At 44.0% G+C, this 16,460-nt stretch overlaps 1 protein-coding gene across 2 annotated transcripts; it reads right to left on the bottom strand.

Annotated features, from left to right (window-relative positions):
* Positions 1-196: 196 nt before the first annotated feature.
* Positions 197-14,951, bottom strand: C6H7orf26 (chromosome 6 C7orf26 homolog). 2 transcript variants are annotated; one of them, XM_040356585.1, is made up of 7 exons: positions 14,746-14,951; positions 10,631-10,829; positions 6,875-7,096; positions 5,716-5,881; positions 3,753-4,238; positions 2,735-2,774; positions 197-1,793 (listed from the first exon to the last, which is right to left on the bottom strand). In XM_040356585.1, exons 1-7 carry the CDS (start codon positions 14,760-14,762, stop codon positions 1,484-1,486), a joined length of 1,440 nt encoding a protein of 479 aa, XP_040212519.1. In that variant the 5' UTR covers positions 14,763-14,951; the 3' UTR covers positions 197-1,483. The 2 variants fall into 2 exon arrangements, with proteins under 2 accessions (XP_040212519.1, XP_040212520.1); XM_040356586.1 differs by having other exon boundaries at positions 14,797-14,951.
* Between the last annotated feature and the right edge of the window lie 1,509 nt (positions 14,952-16,460).

Genomic DNA, 16,460 nt, shown 5'->3' with positions numbered 1-16,460 from the left:
TCAGATTTACAGCAACTGCACTTACAAATACACTTTCAGTGCAATTTCAAGTGCACTTTACACTTGTAGTGCAAAGTGGATTTGCCTTTTGTAAACAACTGCCATTGTGTTTGTCGATTGTTGTGACTTGGATGAGGAACAGATCAAATTTTATGGCAAATTACTGCAGAAAAACAATTGCAAGAGGTTCACATACTTTTTTTTTTGGCCACTATAGGTGTGATGGCCAGGTGTGTACAAACCTTGGGCCATTCAGCGTAACTTTGCTTGTCCGATTTATAACACAGCACTTATATTTGTGCCAAACAACTAAAGGCCCACTTAAAACGGATATATTTTATTTCCTTCTGATAGCAGCTGGTTTATCAATGTATCGTATTGGAACACCAGAGTCAAGATTCCACATCTACACGCTGCCGCATCCTTGATGAAGCGCACTGATGTTTGCCATAACGTCGAACCCATAGAGACACAACCTAAGTGAGAACAGCTCTGTAAAGACTTTGACACTGAGGCACTTGAAAACTGCCCAGAAAACACAGGCATTAGCGATGCACTTTTTTGAAGGTCACGTGACTCAAAAACATTTTGGAAGCGCTTTCCATTCATTTCAATTGAAAGAGGTGCTTTTTTTTTTTGTAAGCGCTCCAAAGATGCTGTTTGCAGGAGTTTTTTCAGCTCCCCGCCAGCGTACCGCTCCAGTGTAAAGGCATTCATCAATCTTCATGGAAATAGGTTATCATGAGCTTTTCATGCCCTTTTTTTTTTTTTAGCACAAAAGTGCCTGAAAAGCGGCTCAGTGTGAAAGGGGTCCAATTGTAGCATGTAGGGGAAGCAAAGAGGTGCAGCACTCTAGTCTCCAAAAGTATAAAACAGCAGTGGGTGATTTACCGAGATGGCAGTTGTAGCAGGACATACCCTTTGCCCTGGTTCACACCTATGCCGTTTGCTTTTGAGCCTTTTCTGACATACTTTTTGCATGGGTTTCACACTTTTTATGCTTTTTTTAGGCAAATTTGTTGTCTGGCAGATTAAAAATGCAACAGGCAGCAAAAACGCACTACATACTTTTCTGCAGATTCTACTCTGAAGTCTACTGAACCAAAAACGCACCATTTTGCATTTAAAAATTTACCTAATCCTTTCCAAAACTACAGTGGCTGAAAAAAAATAAATAAAAAAAAGAAGCATAGCCCCATAAGAAACCATGTTAAATTGACTGTAGAGCATTTCTGCAAAAAGCATTAAAAACGCATAGGTGTAAACCAGGCCTGTAAAAGAGTCTGACCTATTTGATAGTACTAACACTGTGCTACTAGACACATCTCCATGTCAGGTGCAATATTACATCAAATGACCACCAGCACTGTGCCCTTATCCTCGATGTGCTGGAACAACAACAGCCTGTAGGTTCTGTACTTGGTCTTTGAGCTGTTCACTTCCTCTGTAACAATGACAGTCTGTCTCTGTAAGTTCATGTAACTCAGCGCATGGGCCGAAATGGGAAAGCCATGCCAGGCATGAAGGTCTGCACAGGATGTCCTGATAAGGGCGAGTGAGTAGGCAATGCTGCATGTGCCGGCAGTGCCGAGTGAGCGGAGAGTGCTGTGTGCGCTGGTAGTGCTGCATGAGCCGGTAGTGTTGTGTGAGCGGGAAGGGCTGTGTGAGCAGGTAGGGATGGGAGAGAGGGGTAACCTAGAGGTGGGGTGTGAATATGGGGGTAATATGCAGGTGTCAAAGTTGGGTGAGCAGGTTGAGGCTGAACCGGGCCAGAGATCACCAGCTGCATGAGGCTGAGGGAGAAAATAAAAAGAAACTGTTAAAGCACAAACGATTCCCTTTCATATTTTTACTTGCAACATATCTGCTAAATAACCTTTCATTTTGAGGACTTGGCAGCCATTACTGTACATAGGGAAGGCCATCTGCCAAACAAATGAAAAATAGGGCCTCCATCTGTCTGGATTTCACAGACAGGATCAGATATCGGTGATGTCAGCGGACATGACACCATGGACATCCGCCACTCCATAGGAGTGAATGGAGGCTCCGATCTGGTCCGCCTGAAAAACTGAAAGGCAGACCTGATCGGAAAGCCTGTATGAAAGGAGCCGATCTCTGCAAGGACAGAGAAAGATAGAATGTATCTGTCTCCTCCATTCCCAAAGACAGTGACTGATCACTGTGATAGCTAATCAGAGACTATCACATCGATCAGATGACCCGGAATCAGACGTTTCGGGTACAGATGGTTAAAATGGGGCCCGTAGAGTTCTGGGTGATACACAAAAAAGGGAGATACACAAATATGCGGCCCCATGGAAAAAAAGCCCAGTCCAGTGGGGCCACATATTTGCGTCCGGTCGGCGTGAGGGGGTTAAATAAAAGGTGAATATAAGAGTCACAGACATGGAACAAGTATGCAGAAAGTGAAATCAGACTGGTGTCTGTTCTGTATGCCTGTTTAAAGGTCAGTAATTCAAAGCCAAAAAGCAAGTATACTTTTGAGAAGGTCATTAATGTATGTTGCCAAACCAGGCCTCAACTTTGTTCTTGAGCTTTGGCGCGCCCGTCCTCCCCCATTTGATGCGGCGCCTCAGTTGCTACCATATAGCAGTTTATCTAGATATGGAGACAGCGATGGCATGCCAAAACAAGTACAGTCTTTGTTGTCAGATTCACTTTTTTGACAAAAGGAGATTTATGAATAGAATTAACTGTTCAAAACACTCACTTGTTATGGGGGAGACGAGAACAGAGCGTCCTCAGGTCATCTGCAAAAAAAAGGTGGTTAATAAAAATAGGAATTCCATACGAAAATGTAAACATGCAACAGCTTGGTTAAAGATATTTTATCCTCTACACAGCCTAAACCCCAATTCCAATTTTTTTTCTCTTGTCCAACAGTAGCAATAATAAAACAAGCAGCTCTCACTGCAATCCTTTGAAAAATCACCTGTAAGGTCAGCCATACACTGTTCGAATCTTGGCCGGTTTAGCAGGAAATGGTCAAAATTCAAACCATTAATGGGCAGCATGTTGATTGATTGATCAACTTGTGTACAACCAGCCAGCCGAATCTTGCAATTATCGCTAGCAGCTGCTATAGCCACTAGCGATAAATCATTGTCTTCTCACGTCCAGAGAAGATAATGGCCCGGCACGAGGGATTCCCACATCAACACTGTCTGTGCTGATGGAAGAATCAAGTAATTTCAACCCATGGTTGCAGGAAAGAAACTCACTCCGAGTATAGCCAGCCTTAAGCAAGCTAAACCTGAACTGGAGCAACAACACTGTACCCATAAGTTTACCAAATGTAAAAAAGGATTCATGCACACTGGGCATTTGTTCATGCGGCTATGGCATTTAGGCACAGATGGTTGGTAGACTGTATGAGAAGCCGACAGCTGCTGTGGCCTGGCGGTGCACAGAGCACTATGGATGTTTAGTGCAGTATGAACCCAGGGAAGAATTCCTGGAATGCAGACTGCTTATGTTCCAAGCATCCAATCCTGGGCACATGCTGCACTAAACTTAAGCACTGCTTGGTGCACCATCCAGCCCCAGCAGCTATCAGCCTCTCATAGAGGGGCAGGCTGTGGGTCAAGGGGCTGGACAATGTGCCTGTACTATCAACTTACAACTAAATGACATAGCCTCATGCACTTGGGCTGAATGCCCAGTGTGCCCGACGCCTCATCTGTGTGGTTATAGTTAGTTTAATTAGGGTCTTTTCATGCATAACTTACCACGGGTGCAAATCAATGCCCCTGTTGCCATGGACACCTGCAACGCCTGGGCCAGACGATCTAATGCCAACTCCATCTCTTGCTCAGCATTAAGCGGGTTAAGTTCTTCACAAAGCTGTCCTAACTCTTCAACTAATGGTACAAGCTGCTCAAACAGCACAAGTGCCAGTCGCCCATATAGTGCTTTCTCTGTAAGGTGAGTCTGAAGGACCATAAGCCCTTGCAGCACACTCAGATGGAGCTTGGAGTAAAGGTTCTGATTATCTCTAATTGGCTCTCCACCAGCTGCTTTCTGCTTGCGTCTGTAGGCTAGAGGCGCAATTATACACCAGTGAACAAGACCCATTAGTGGGGAGAAGTCCAAGAAACCAATTGGCAAGTTAGCAGAGATGGGGGTATTAAGAAAGGTGATCAGAATGAGGCGAGGATCTTCAAAAATCCAGGATACGATCATTTCCAGAAGATCATGAGGGGGCAGGAGGTCCTCTGCAACAGATTAAGAAAGAAAACACATGTCAAGGAAACTGAAATTGCTACTTAAATTGATCATATCTATATTCTTTACTTCAACTCAGTATATAGGAGTATACAATTTTTAAATCTAACAACATATGTATTTTAATAGGTTGGACTATCCCAGGATTGGAGGTAGCCAATTGACCCAACACATCAAGGAGCCATGTTTTGTAAAAACTGGGTTCCCTTCCACCAGCTTTAGAGCTACCCTGGTCCCTACGTGACCATTAGCAAGGAGGAAGGGGCACACCTTATTACCAACCCAAAAGAAAAATACCAACTAGAGTAGAGTGCCTGCTGATGTACAGGAAACAAAACTAAAGCAGCAATGAGGAGATCTAATTTTATAGTGTTCAGGGGCTCGCATTTGCTATGTGGTGGGAGAAGCCAAAGTTCATCCTGTCCTAGAAAATGACTGGGGAAAAAAAACAATCCAGTGGCAAGAACCAGCATATTCCTTTGGCTGGAATGACAGGTACATGTGAATTTCGGGGGCTGCTCCGCCTGTAAAAAGTACCCATGTAGCCGCACACCAAGCAGTTATCTGTAGTTAGGGACAGATGTCTGACTCTGGATCTATCTGACTGCATCCAGGCTCAGAAACACATCCCTAACTACAGACAACCATTTGTTGTGCTACTACATGCGAACAGCAACAGCTGCTTTCATTACATTGTAAAGGCTGAGTAGCTGCTGCTTTTCGCGTGTACCTGTCATCCAGCCACAGGAATATTCTGATTATTGCCACTGGAATCTGGTGGATGTAGGCGAATGTGAAGATGTGAAGGAGACCTCCATAACACATTGACAAGCAAGCATTTATGCCAAATAGTTATACAGCCAAGTGGGAAGAAGGTATAGCTATGTGGTCACACACAAACGCAGGGATGAAAGGTACATAGGATTTAATATAATGAGGTTATTACAATGATGTACATTAAAACAAAAAATGAAACTTTCACAGGCTCTGTGCACATACTCCGAGTTAGCTGGGCAGAGTAACTGGCAAAAACAGTGCTTTAGCTACTGTTTACAGCAGTGGTCATCAACCCTGTCCTCAGGGCCCACTAACAGGTCAGGATTTAAGTATTACCTTGGGGAGATGCAGACTAGAATACTGCAATCACTGAGCAGCAAATTATATCACCTGTGATGTATTTAGGTCATCTTGCAAACCTGGCTTGTTAGTGGGCCCTGAGGACAGGGTTGATGGCCGCTGGTTTACAGCACTCTCAGAATATTTCTGGACATTATAACTTGAATCTGGGACTGAATGGCTTGTACAAGAGCTTGTTGAGTTCAACAACTGGACAGCACCTGGTTGCCCAAAACCACGGTTCCGAATCATACACATCAGTTTGGCATTTTCACTTACCTGCACCAATTTGCTTATACACATCTAACAGAAAAGCATACCAACAATAGCACATTGATAAAGGACTCTCACCTGTAGACATGTCATAGAATGCAGCTACAGCAGTGATAAACTGACAGCAGAAGCGGGGGCTGACATTGAAGATCTGTTTCAGCGTCTGGATGGAGCCTGGCACCAGGCCACAATAGTCATCTACCAGTGCTTTGGCCAAGCGGACACAGTAAACAGCTGGAGAGCGCTGCCGATCAATTGAGAGGAGAAAGAAAACATAACTGAGTCAATTTGGAATTGAAACCATCACCATCCAAGCAATTCCGTTATTACATATCAAATTCCAATTTGAAAATGTCATCATTTTGACAAAACTAAAGACCTCATGTGACACAGGTATTATCTTGCAACATCTAGCATGGAGCCTCGGGCCTAAAAACTGGGAGGACCTAAGGTAGTGTAGCCATTTCCCACTAAATCACATCTCAAAATCTCCTGCAAAAACACTTTTTGTTTTGAATAGAGAGAAAAAAAAAAAAAAATAGGATTTTCCTTCGTCTGCAGAAACGGAGCATAGCAGAGACTGATGAGATCTGCCGACATCCGCAATCCCATAGGGATACATGTATGTCCGTTTTTCATCCGAAAACGGATAGATGAAAAACGGACGTATGTGTGAAAGAGCCCTTAGAGGTGTTTCCCTGTGGTTCCTGTCCAATAACATATCAAGCAATGAGGGGGAAGTGTTCCCAACAGGGGCACAGACGGCAGTAAAATTTAGGTGCAGTATCTTTTTTTTTTCCCATCCGTCATCGGATCGAATGAACACGGACAGACGATCCGTGTTCATCAGATCCCCCCATAAAGGAGAGCAGTGATCTGACAGGGCAGTCTGTGTACAGTGTGCAGGGACTGCCCTGTCATCTGCGGGCTCAGCGGGGATCAATGGAGCGATCCCCGCTGAGCAAGAGGGCGTTAAAGGAACAGATCCTCACAGGATCCGTACATGTGAAAGGGCCATAAAGAGAAAAAAAAAAAAAAACAGCAATAAAAAAAATAAAAAATAAACTTTTTTACTAATGTGGAATAGAGTAAAAAGGGAAAAATTTAGGAATTTAAAATAAAAATCTTCCTCTTGTATCTACTCCTTTCCCATTGCTACTAAACATTAACAAAAAAAAAAAAATGGAAGGAAGAAAAGAGATTAATTAAAAATTTCAAATCTTCTATAGCCGATTACCTGCAGCCAGGAAGCAGCACTCTCCAGCACAGGCAGCCTGCATACCGCAACTGCCATAGAGGTCAGTTTTCCTAGCAGAGCCATGCGCTGCTCATCGGCTTTATTTCCCTGTGGGCTGAACAGGGAGTTGAAGATGACCTGCCGGACTGGCTCCTTGGTTTGTTCATGGAAGTAATTGCACAGTATCTCCAACAGCTGTAGCTCTTGTATGGCGCCAAGTCGCTGGAAAGAAATAGGAGAAAACGCAAGATTTGGTTAAACTGGCAGTAAATATACAAAGTTCAATTGAAAATGGAATGCAAAGAAATGTTGATGCGCTATTTAACTGCTTCCCGCCAGCATTGTCAAATGATGGACAGGCAGACGAGAGCACTCTCGTTTTGGGACGATGCCTTCCCACTCTCGCGGCACATTGGTGGTGTACTCTGTCCCTGGAACACAGCGCATTACTGATCCCGGTAAAGAGCCGAGGACGAGGCTCCTTAACCATGTGATCAGCTGTGTCCAATCACAACTGATCACATGTAAACAAGGAAATGTGAGCCCGAGCTGTAGGCGTCTTTTGGTCATAGCACGGTGGCTAAACAAAGAAATGCGGTAACTCAGGGCTGTATACACACCATGGCAGCACTGCTTTGCATCATTGCCACAACAAAAATAGACTGGTACCATTACAAAACATGATGGATTTAAAAGAAGGCTCTGAATCACAACTGCCCTGCGGCCACATGCAGTTGCAGCATGATGGGTCAGCATTTTCAGGGCAAAACAGGTAGTGAGGATCGCTTTTCAGAGGTACAAGTATGAACAAGACCTAAATGCAGATGTAGGCGTCTGCTTTGATGAAACATTTAATTTGTGAATCTCTGGAAACAAAGCGGTCAACATGTTTCCAATGGGGATCCAAACAGCTTTGGTGTTATAATCTGCAGGACTGATTTTTCTTTTGGACTACGGCACATTAAACTGGAAGATAAGGCTAACCATTAGTATTTTAAAATATGCCGCTTCTCCCTCCCTCTACATACCTTTTTAAATCGACTTTGGTGTGGTCATGTGATCCAGCAGCTATAGCACCACCTGAGAGCAGCTGCTGAAGGAAATAGTGTGGACAATGAAGGGGCAATGGGAGGCTGCAGGCGAGGTCACAGGAAAGCCTTCGTCGAGCGTTCCCTTACATAGGAGCCACTGAAGTGAATTTAAAAAAATAAAAGTACTGTATTTATTGGCGTATAACACTCACTTTTTCACCCTGCAAATCGGTTGCAAAGTATGCCGATACTGCAATTTTGGCTGCCTCAGTGGGAACGAGGAGGGGGGGCGGGATGAGCGCCATACATACAGAGAGAATCTCCTGTTTACTCAGCGGCCTCTAATAGGAAGTCCTGTCTCCTGGGTCAGCATTGGACCAATGTTCTGTCTATCATAGAAGCCGGTCCAGGAGGCGGGACTTTGTATTAAAGAGGCAGCCGAGTAAACAGGAGATTCTCGCTGTATGTAATCTGACGGCGCTCACCCCACAACCCCCCCCCCCCCGAGATGGGCAATGATCAGGCTGCATTCATGGCAATTGGGAGGCTGCAGATGGGCATTAATCAAGCTGCATTGATGGGCAATTGTGAGGCTACAAATGGGCAATAATCAAGCTGCATTGATGGGCAATTGTGAGGCTGCGAATGGGCATTGATCAAGCTGCATTAACAGGCAATTGAGAAGCTGAAGATGGGCATTGATCAAGCTGCATTGATGGGCAATTTTGAGGCTGCAGATAGGCATTGATGGGCACTGACCCTTATTTTGCTTCCAAGAACTTTATTTAAAATTACATTTTTTTCCCTTAAAGCGGTGGTTCCCCCTTAAAAACAACTTTTTTTTATTCCACTGGCCCCCCACATTCCATCACGATTAAGGCACATATTTTTTTTTTCCTGCTGTACATACCTTACTACAGCATATTCACCCGTGCATCCGGGTTGCGAGTCCCGCGGGAGTGGGCGTTCCTCACATGCTGTTGATTGACGTTTTGCCCAAAAACGAGCTCTCCCCCCGTCGCGTAAGCCGCGTCACGATTGGCGAAAGGAGCCGAACGGCGATGCGCATGCGCAGTATAGTGCCGACTCGCCGTTCGGCTCCTTTCGCCAACCGTGACGCGGCTTACGCGACAGGGGGAGCTCGTTTTTAGGCAAAACGTCAATCAACCGCATGTGAGGAACGCCCACTCCCGCGGGACTCGCAACCCGGATGCACGGGTGAATATGCTGTACTAAGGTATGTACAGCAGGAAAAAAAATATTAAGAGCCTTAATCGTGATGGAATGTGGGGGGGCAGTGGAATAAAAAAAAGTTGTTTTTAAGGGGGAACCACCGCTTTAACCACTTGACCACCGGGCCTATTCTGGCACTTCTCTCCTTCATGTGAAAATCACAATTTTTTTGCTAGAAAATTAATCAGAACCCCCAAACATTATATATTTTTTTTTAGCAGACATCCTAGGGAATAAAATGGCAGTCATTGCAATACTTTTTGTCACACCGTATTTGCGCAGCGGTCTTACAAGCGCACTTTTTTTGGGAAAAAATTACTTTTTTGAATTCAAAAATAAGACAACAATAATTTTTGCCCAATTTTTTTATATATTGTGAAAGATAATGTTACGCCGAGTAAAATGATACCCAACATGACACTCCTAAAAATTGCGCCCGCTCGTGGCATGGCGTCAAACTTTTACCCTTAAAAATCTCGATAGGCGACGTTTAAAAAATTCTACAGGTTGCATTTTTTGAGCTACAGAGTAAGTCTAGGGCTAGAATTATTGCTCTCGCTCTAACGATCGCGGGGATACCTCACTTGTGTGGTTTGAACACCGTTTTCATATGCGGGCGCTACTCGCGTATGCGTTCGCTTTTGCGCGCGAGCTCGTCGGGACGGGGCGTTTTTAAAAAAAAAATTTTGTTTTCTTATTTATTTTTATAATTTTTTACACTGAAATAAAAAAAAAAAAAAAAAAAATATATCACTTTTATTCCTATTACAAGGAATGTAAACATCCCTTGTAATAGAAAAAAGCATGACAGGTCCTCTTAAATATGAGATCTGGGGTCAAAAAGACCTCAGATCTCATATTTAGGCTTAAATGCAAAAAAAAAAAAAAAAATTAAACTGTCATTTTTTTAAATGACAGAAAAAAAAATGTTGCTTTAAGACGCTGGGCGGGACTGACGTTTTGACGTCACTTCCGCCCAGCAGAACTATGGGGACGGGCGAAGGAGATTTTTCCTTCAGTCTCGTCCCCAGTCACTTGCCGAACGGACCCGATCGCCTCCGCCGCTACCGACGGCTACGGTAAGCGGCGGAAGGCGCGGGAGAGCGGCCCCTCTCCCGCCACCGATAACGGCGATCTCGCGGCGAATCCGCCGCGGAGACCGCCGTTATCGTTTACAGGACCGTCGGCACTAAAGATGCATACCTCGGTTGTGGCAGCAGCTGCTGCCGTTACCGAGATATACATCTTTAAAAACAGGACGTCTTTTTGACATGAGGCGGTGGGCAAGTGGTTAAACTTCCCTCTTAAAATGAAGGTGCGTGTTTTAAATACCGATAAATATGGTATTTACAATGATCTTTTTTATACAGGCTATGCTGTATACATAGAATAGGATTATAGTTACATTTACTACCACTTTAACATTAAGCAAATACAATCATATAAAGGATACTACAGACTACAATGACTGTGTATCAGATGCCAGACCTACCTTGCCATGAGAACTGCGGTCTTTGGGTATTTGGAAGATAAACTCTTCAAGCAGTTCTATAGGACCTTTCTCGACCAGCGGCACAGGAGCATTCTGGAGCTGTTTGCTGAAATAGATATCCAGGTGGTACAAAACCTCCTTTGCTGCACTCAGAGCGTCACGCCGCAGGAGAGAATGGCGAATGTCGCTCATCGTTCCCCTGGAAAGTAAAAGCAAACATCCTTGTTTTAAGTCAGCTTCCACATAGGCCAGCAAGTAGAGGACACTACTGGCCTTGTTCAGTAATACATTACAGAGTATGAAAAAAAAAAAAAGAGAGTATAGCCTCATGTAAAAATAAATAATGAATAGATAAAAACATACCATCATTCCGGTTAATTGCGAAAATAGGGGGAGTGGGGGCAATGGAATAGTTGCTGAGGCTAGACCCAAAGCTACCCACACGATTGGATAAGGGGACTATGCCGGTACTGATAAAACAATATAAACAGAATTGTAAAACACAAGTTTATTAATAAAAAGTTACAAAACAGATAGTTGTACATCTCAATGATTGGTCAAGGTCGACTAGTTTCGCGGAAGTTCACCACTTCATCAGGACAAACTAATCTGTAAAATACATAATAAAGTAAAACCATATAGTATAGTTCAGCATTGGAGTATGTAGTATATAAAAAGAATAACTTACCCTATGAGTAAATTGAAACTTTTTGGGCGGCCCAGCTCCGTGCTGTTTCAATTCACTCATAGGGTAAGTTATTATTCTTTTTATATACTACATACTCCAATGCTGAACTATACTATATGGTTTTATTTTATTATGTATTTTACAGATTAGTTTGTCCTTATGAAGCGGTGAACTTCCGCGAAACTAGTCGACCTTGACCAATCATTGAGATGTACAACTATCTGTTTTGTAACTTTTTATTAATAAACTTGTGTTTTACAATTCTGTTTATATTGTTTTATCAGTACCGGCATAGTCCCCTTATCCAATCGTGTGGGTAGCTTTGGGTCTAGCCTCAGCAACTATTCCATTGCCCCCACTCCCCCTATTTTCACCTTATAGAGTATGATGGACAATGGGACGCTCTGCGGTCAGCCTGTGTATGGCTGGGGGCAGGATTGCCTGCAATTTGTATCAACAGCAACGTTTTATTGGAACTTGCAGAGCACAAGTGTTATTTGCATCTAAACAAAAAACAAGCTGGTGTTACATCTATATGTATAGTGTGTTTAGGAATCCTTATGGTGAACATTGAATTATTGCCTTTAATAACTGCTGCATTTGAAACTGGATTGTTCTACGTTTTGCACATTTTTACAAGCAGAACAGTGGCTCACACTTGTACTTTGCAGCATTGGGGTCCTAAGTTTTAAAAGTAATATGTCCAAAGCTTTTTTGATCACATTTCTTGTTTGTCACAACAGTGCATATACTATTGTCCTCCTGTGACCCAGAGCTAGCCAACAGCCAGCTGTTGCCCACTATCAGCTGGCAATGCAGAGCTGCACCAGACTTGGTAGGGATCCTGACAATGTTGTCATGATCCACCTAGCTGCACGATTGACAGCTGGCTCTGCCTTTCAGCGTATTGGCTAAAGCATAGCCAGCTGCCCCCCCTCCCTCCACAGCTGACACTTATTAGCGGAGGCGCAGAGCAGAGAACAGCGAGTAACACTTTCCGCTTGGAGTGAACTGAGAAGCGAGTGATCAGCGGTCATGTGACCGCTCAGTTCTGTACACGCGATCGGATTTTCCGTAGACACACAATTGTCTGCCAACAAACACGAATGTAGCAAGGTATTGTGTGAAATTTCAGCTCTTGAGCGCCAGCCTTTGGGCACCTTTTGCTAATGACGTGTTTGCTGAGCATGGATTCCGAGCATGCGTGTTTGTTCTTTGGACTTTTGTCTGACGGACTTGTGTACACGCGCTGCTATCAACATTTGTCCATGGAAAATCCGACAATTGTCCCATGGAGCATACAAACGGTTGGATTTTCCAACAAAACCCTGCCATCACACAATTCCAGTCGGAAAATCCAACCATGTGTACAAGGCTTTAGAGTCAAAGTGGGACAGATGCTGCAACATGGAGGCAACATGGAGGCAAGTATGGATTTTTGTTTCTTTCAAAAAACCTATATTTCTCATTTAACCCCTTCAGCCCCCTTCATGACCAGGCCATTGTATGCGATACGGCACTGTGCCAATTTAACTGACAATTGCACTGTACCCAAATAAATCGGATATCTTTTTATCCCTACAAAGAGCGCTTTTTTTTGGTGGTATTTGATAACCTCTGCAGTATTTAGGTTTGCGATACACATACATATATATATATATATTTTTTTTTTTACTTTATGCTATAAAACCTACCCAATTAAAAAAAGAAATTTATAAAATCAAATATCTTCATCAATTAAAGCCAATATGTAGTTTGCTACATATTTCTGGTAAGAAAAAAATCCCAATAAGCGTATATAGATTGGTTAGCGCAAAAGTTATCACGTCTACAACTTATGGGAAATATTTATGGATTATTATTTATTTATTTTTTACAAGTAATGGTGGTGATCAGCAATTTCTAGAGGGACTGCAACATTGCGGTGGACAAATTCAGACACCTGACTTTTTGGGCACTAGCGACACTAATAAAGTTATCAGTGCTACAAAAATGTACCGTCAACGTACTAATGACACTGGCAGGAAAGGGGTTGACATCAGGGGCGAACAAATAATTAAATGTGTTCCCTGGGAGTGCTTTCTAGCTGTGTGGGGATGCATTGACTGGGGGAAGACAGAGAGCTGTGCTCCTGCTTAGCAGAAACACAAGATCTCGATCTTCCCATCTCACAGAACGGCGATCTGCCTTGTTTACACGGGCAGACCGCCGTTCTGCCTCTCTCTGGAACAATTGCAGCGAGACCACCGGATCCACTGATTGGCTCCCGCTGTTTATAATCACAGCACTATGTGTGGTAAATTTGCACTATGTGCAGTGATAGATGTTTTACTGCATTGTAAAAAACGTCTGTTACTGCTAGGACACACAGGAAAAATTAAATAAAAAATAAAAAAATCACACACCACACTGCCCCCTACCGCAGCCATTTTTAGCGCTGTACCACCTGAAAAACTCCTCAGTGTGAAAGGGGTCTTGGTGGTTAAATGACGAGGTCTGCAGCAGGCATCATTCAGATATCTTTTTTTTTTCTGCCTGCGATTTCGTCATGCAAAAAACATTTATAGCGTCTGTTTTTACAGGCAGCGGGGGGGGGGGGGGGGGGACGTCCCTCCTCCACGCTGCCCTCCAGTGCTTCTACCGACTTGCCTGTGCGATCGACGGCAAAAAATAAAAACTGCAAAGTTGATAAAATACCACCAAAAGAAAGCTCTATTTGTGGGAAAAAAAGGACGTCAATTTTATTTGGGTACAGCGTCGCACGACCGCGCAATTGTCAGTTAAAGTACCGCAGTGCCGTATCACAACATTTGGCCTGGTTATATGAAGGGGGGTAAAACCTTCCGGAGCTGAAGTGGTTAATATCTGACAAATTCTAACATCCCCTGCTCCATCCAAACCTGAAAAAATAAATAAAAAAAGACGAGGGGGGGGGTGTGGTTGGGAAAAGAAAGGAAGCAGGACAGAGTTGGGCTTTATAGGGTCTCCACAGCCACGAGTGGTGGGACATCGGTCAGGTTCTTACTGCTGCCTGTGTCCCCGCTGGGAAGATTCCCACTCTCCTGGTCACCATCTTCCCTGTAATAAAAATAGACGTGAAATCCTCCAATGCAGACGTCTGTGGCGGTGACAACTATCTAAAAGACCAGTGGAAAGATTTCCCTCTAACTTCCTGTTGTGTCAACAAGACAGGAAGTGAAGGCAAATCTCCTAGAGGAGACAAACACACTGGCAGAGGTTATATACATTCCCTACTCTATATAGAAATGAAAAAACGTTTGCCTTTGGGTCTACATTAGCTGGAAAGGAAGCCAGAATGAGGCGACATTGGAGTCTGTACAGGAAGTGATTATGATCACTTCATCAATGGAAGGACTGAGAGCTGCTGCATGCCGAACACGAAAGAGTTACCCCGAGCTGCACTGACCTTCCACTGGCCGCCATTATCTCTATTATTCCTCCCTCACCAACCCGTCACCTTGTGTCCCCGGCCTCGCTCCCTTCTGCCGCGAATGTTCCCACTCAGGGGAAAGCACACCAATTACAACGAGGCCCAATTCATCCCCACCCGGCCACCGTAGCCTGAGGAGGCGGTGCGTCTAACCAAGCCTCGATGTCGTTCAGCCAATCGACGGCGACTTTATTTTTTTTTATTACTCGGAAAGTTGAAAAACTTTATTTATAAGCAAAGAGGGGCTATTGGTACTCTGCTGTCCGGACTCTTTTTTGAGATGCTAATCCAATGATGCTGCAACCGAAGCACATGTGGCTGAAGCTCTAATGGTGGTTTAGGAAATATGTCTCTGCTATTTTTTATTTTTTTTGCACTGATTAATATAAAATGTTCACGTTTATACCACTGTAGAATTACTTGATACATGTTATTCACCTTTTGTATTTTTGTAAAAAATCAATAAAAATCTATGGATAAAAAAATAAAATGTTCACTATCAGACCTTAGGGTGACCAGACATCCCCGGTTTCAGGGGAAAGTCCCCAGATTGAGGACACTGTCCCCGGACCAAGTCTGTCCCCGGTTTTGTCCCTGGATTGGATTTAAACAGAGGTTGGAGCAATTTCAAAGACAATTCGTGTTACACACTCCCGCTCTGCCGCTGCTATTAGCTTAGGGGGGTGTATTTTTTTCATTATCTGTGCCCCTTTCTGATGATCATGTACTGGTCGGAGCGGAGGGAATAATTCTTCAGTTTCGGGTGCATGCCTGTTCAGCTCCACTCGCATGTTCTTCTGCCTTGGCTCAAGTCCCGGCCAGCCGCCTGCCTGCTTATCTCCTTGCCATCCCTGGCGCAGTGATCTTCCTCCGCTCCCCACCCAGTAGTAGCCATGGCCTGGAGAATAGAACTTGACAGGCTGTGAGGCGGGGGGCAGAGAGTCGCTGATTGTTGCCATTACTAGTAAAAAAAAGATGTCCCCGGATTTCATTTAAAAAATCTCGTCACCTTAGTCTAGTGGCAACTCCTTTATGCACATAAATAAAGCAACAGACGTTGTCAACTCAGTTTTCTTTTTCAGCTCACAGGTTGGAGTAGAGACATTCAATCAATTCCCCCCATCTAGGGTGACCAGACATCCCCGGTTTCCGGGGGCAGTCCCCAGATTGAGGACCATAAACCTGTCCCTGGTTTTGTCCCGGGATTGGATTTGAACAGGGGCTGGGGCAATTTCAAAGACAGTCAGTGCAGAATAAAAAAAAAAATCTGAATTACACCCCCGCTCCACTGCACCTACGAGCTTAGGGGGGTCTATTTCTTTCCATTATCTGTGCCCCTTTCTGATGATCATGTGCTGGTCAGAGTGGAGGGAATATTTCTTCAGTTTCGGGTGCATGCCCTTGGCTCAAGTACCAGCCAGCCACCTGCCTGCTTATCTCCTTGCCTTCCCTTGCAGAGTGATCTTCCTCCGCTCCCCACCTAGTAGTAGCCGGTGCCCGGAGAGTAAAGCCCCATACACACTATTAGATTTTCTGTAGATTTTTGTCTTTAGATTTACCAAAACCATGTAGTACAAGGGCCTGCCTGATTGCATACAAATTAAAACTCTTAGACCCCTTTCACACTGGGGCGTTTTCCAGGCACTTTAGCGTTAAAAAAAATGCCTGTAAAGCGCCTGAAAGAAGCTGCA

This window comes from Rana temporaria, chromosome 6 (assembly GCF_905171775.1).
Source record: "Rana temporaria chromosome 6, aRanTem1.1, whole genome shotgun sequence".
Taxonomy (NCBI): domain Eukaryota; kingdom Metazoa; phylum Chordata; class Amphibia; order Anura; family Ranidae; genus Rana; species Rana temporaria.
This window is presented reverse-complemented; position numbering and strand designations above follow the sequence as displayed.

What these genes read in the sequence shown, in the direction of transcription:
- C6H7orf26 (XM_040356585.1), bottom strand. An exon ending in GTGCTGCTTCCTGGCTGCAG is followed by an intron (nt 5,882 to 6,874) that starts GTAATCGGCTAT and finishes ATTGATCGGCAG; the next exon opens with CGCTCTCCAGCTGTTTACTG. An exon ending in ATTCTATGACATGTCTACAG is followed by an intron (nt 4,239 to 5,715) that starts GTGAGAGTCCTT and finishes AATCTGTTGCAG; the next exon opens with AGGACCTCCTGCCCCCTCAT.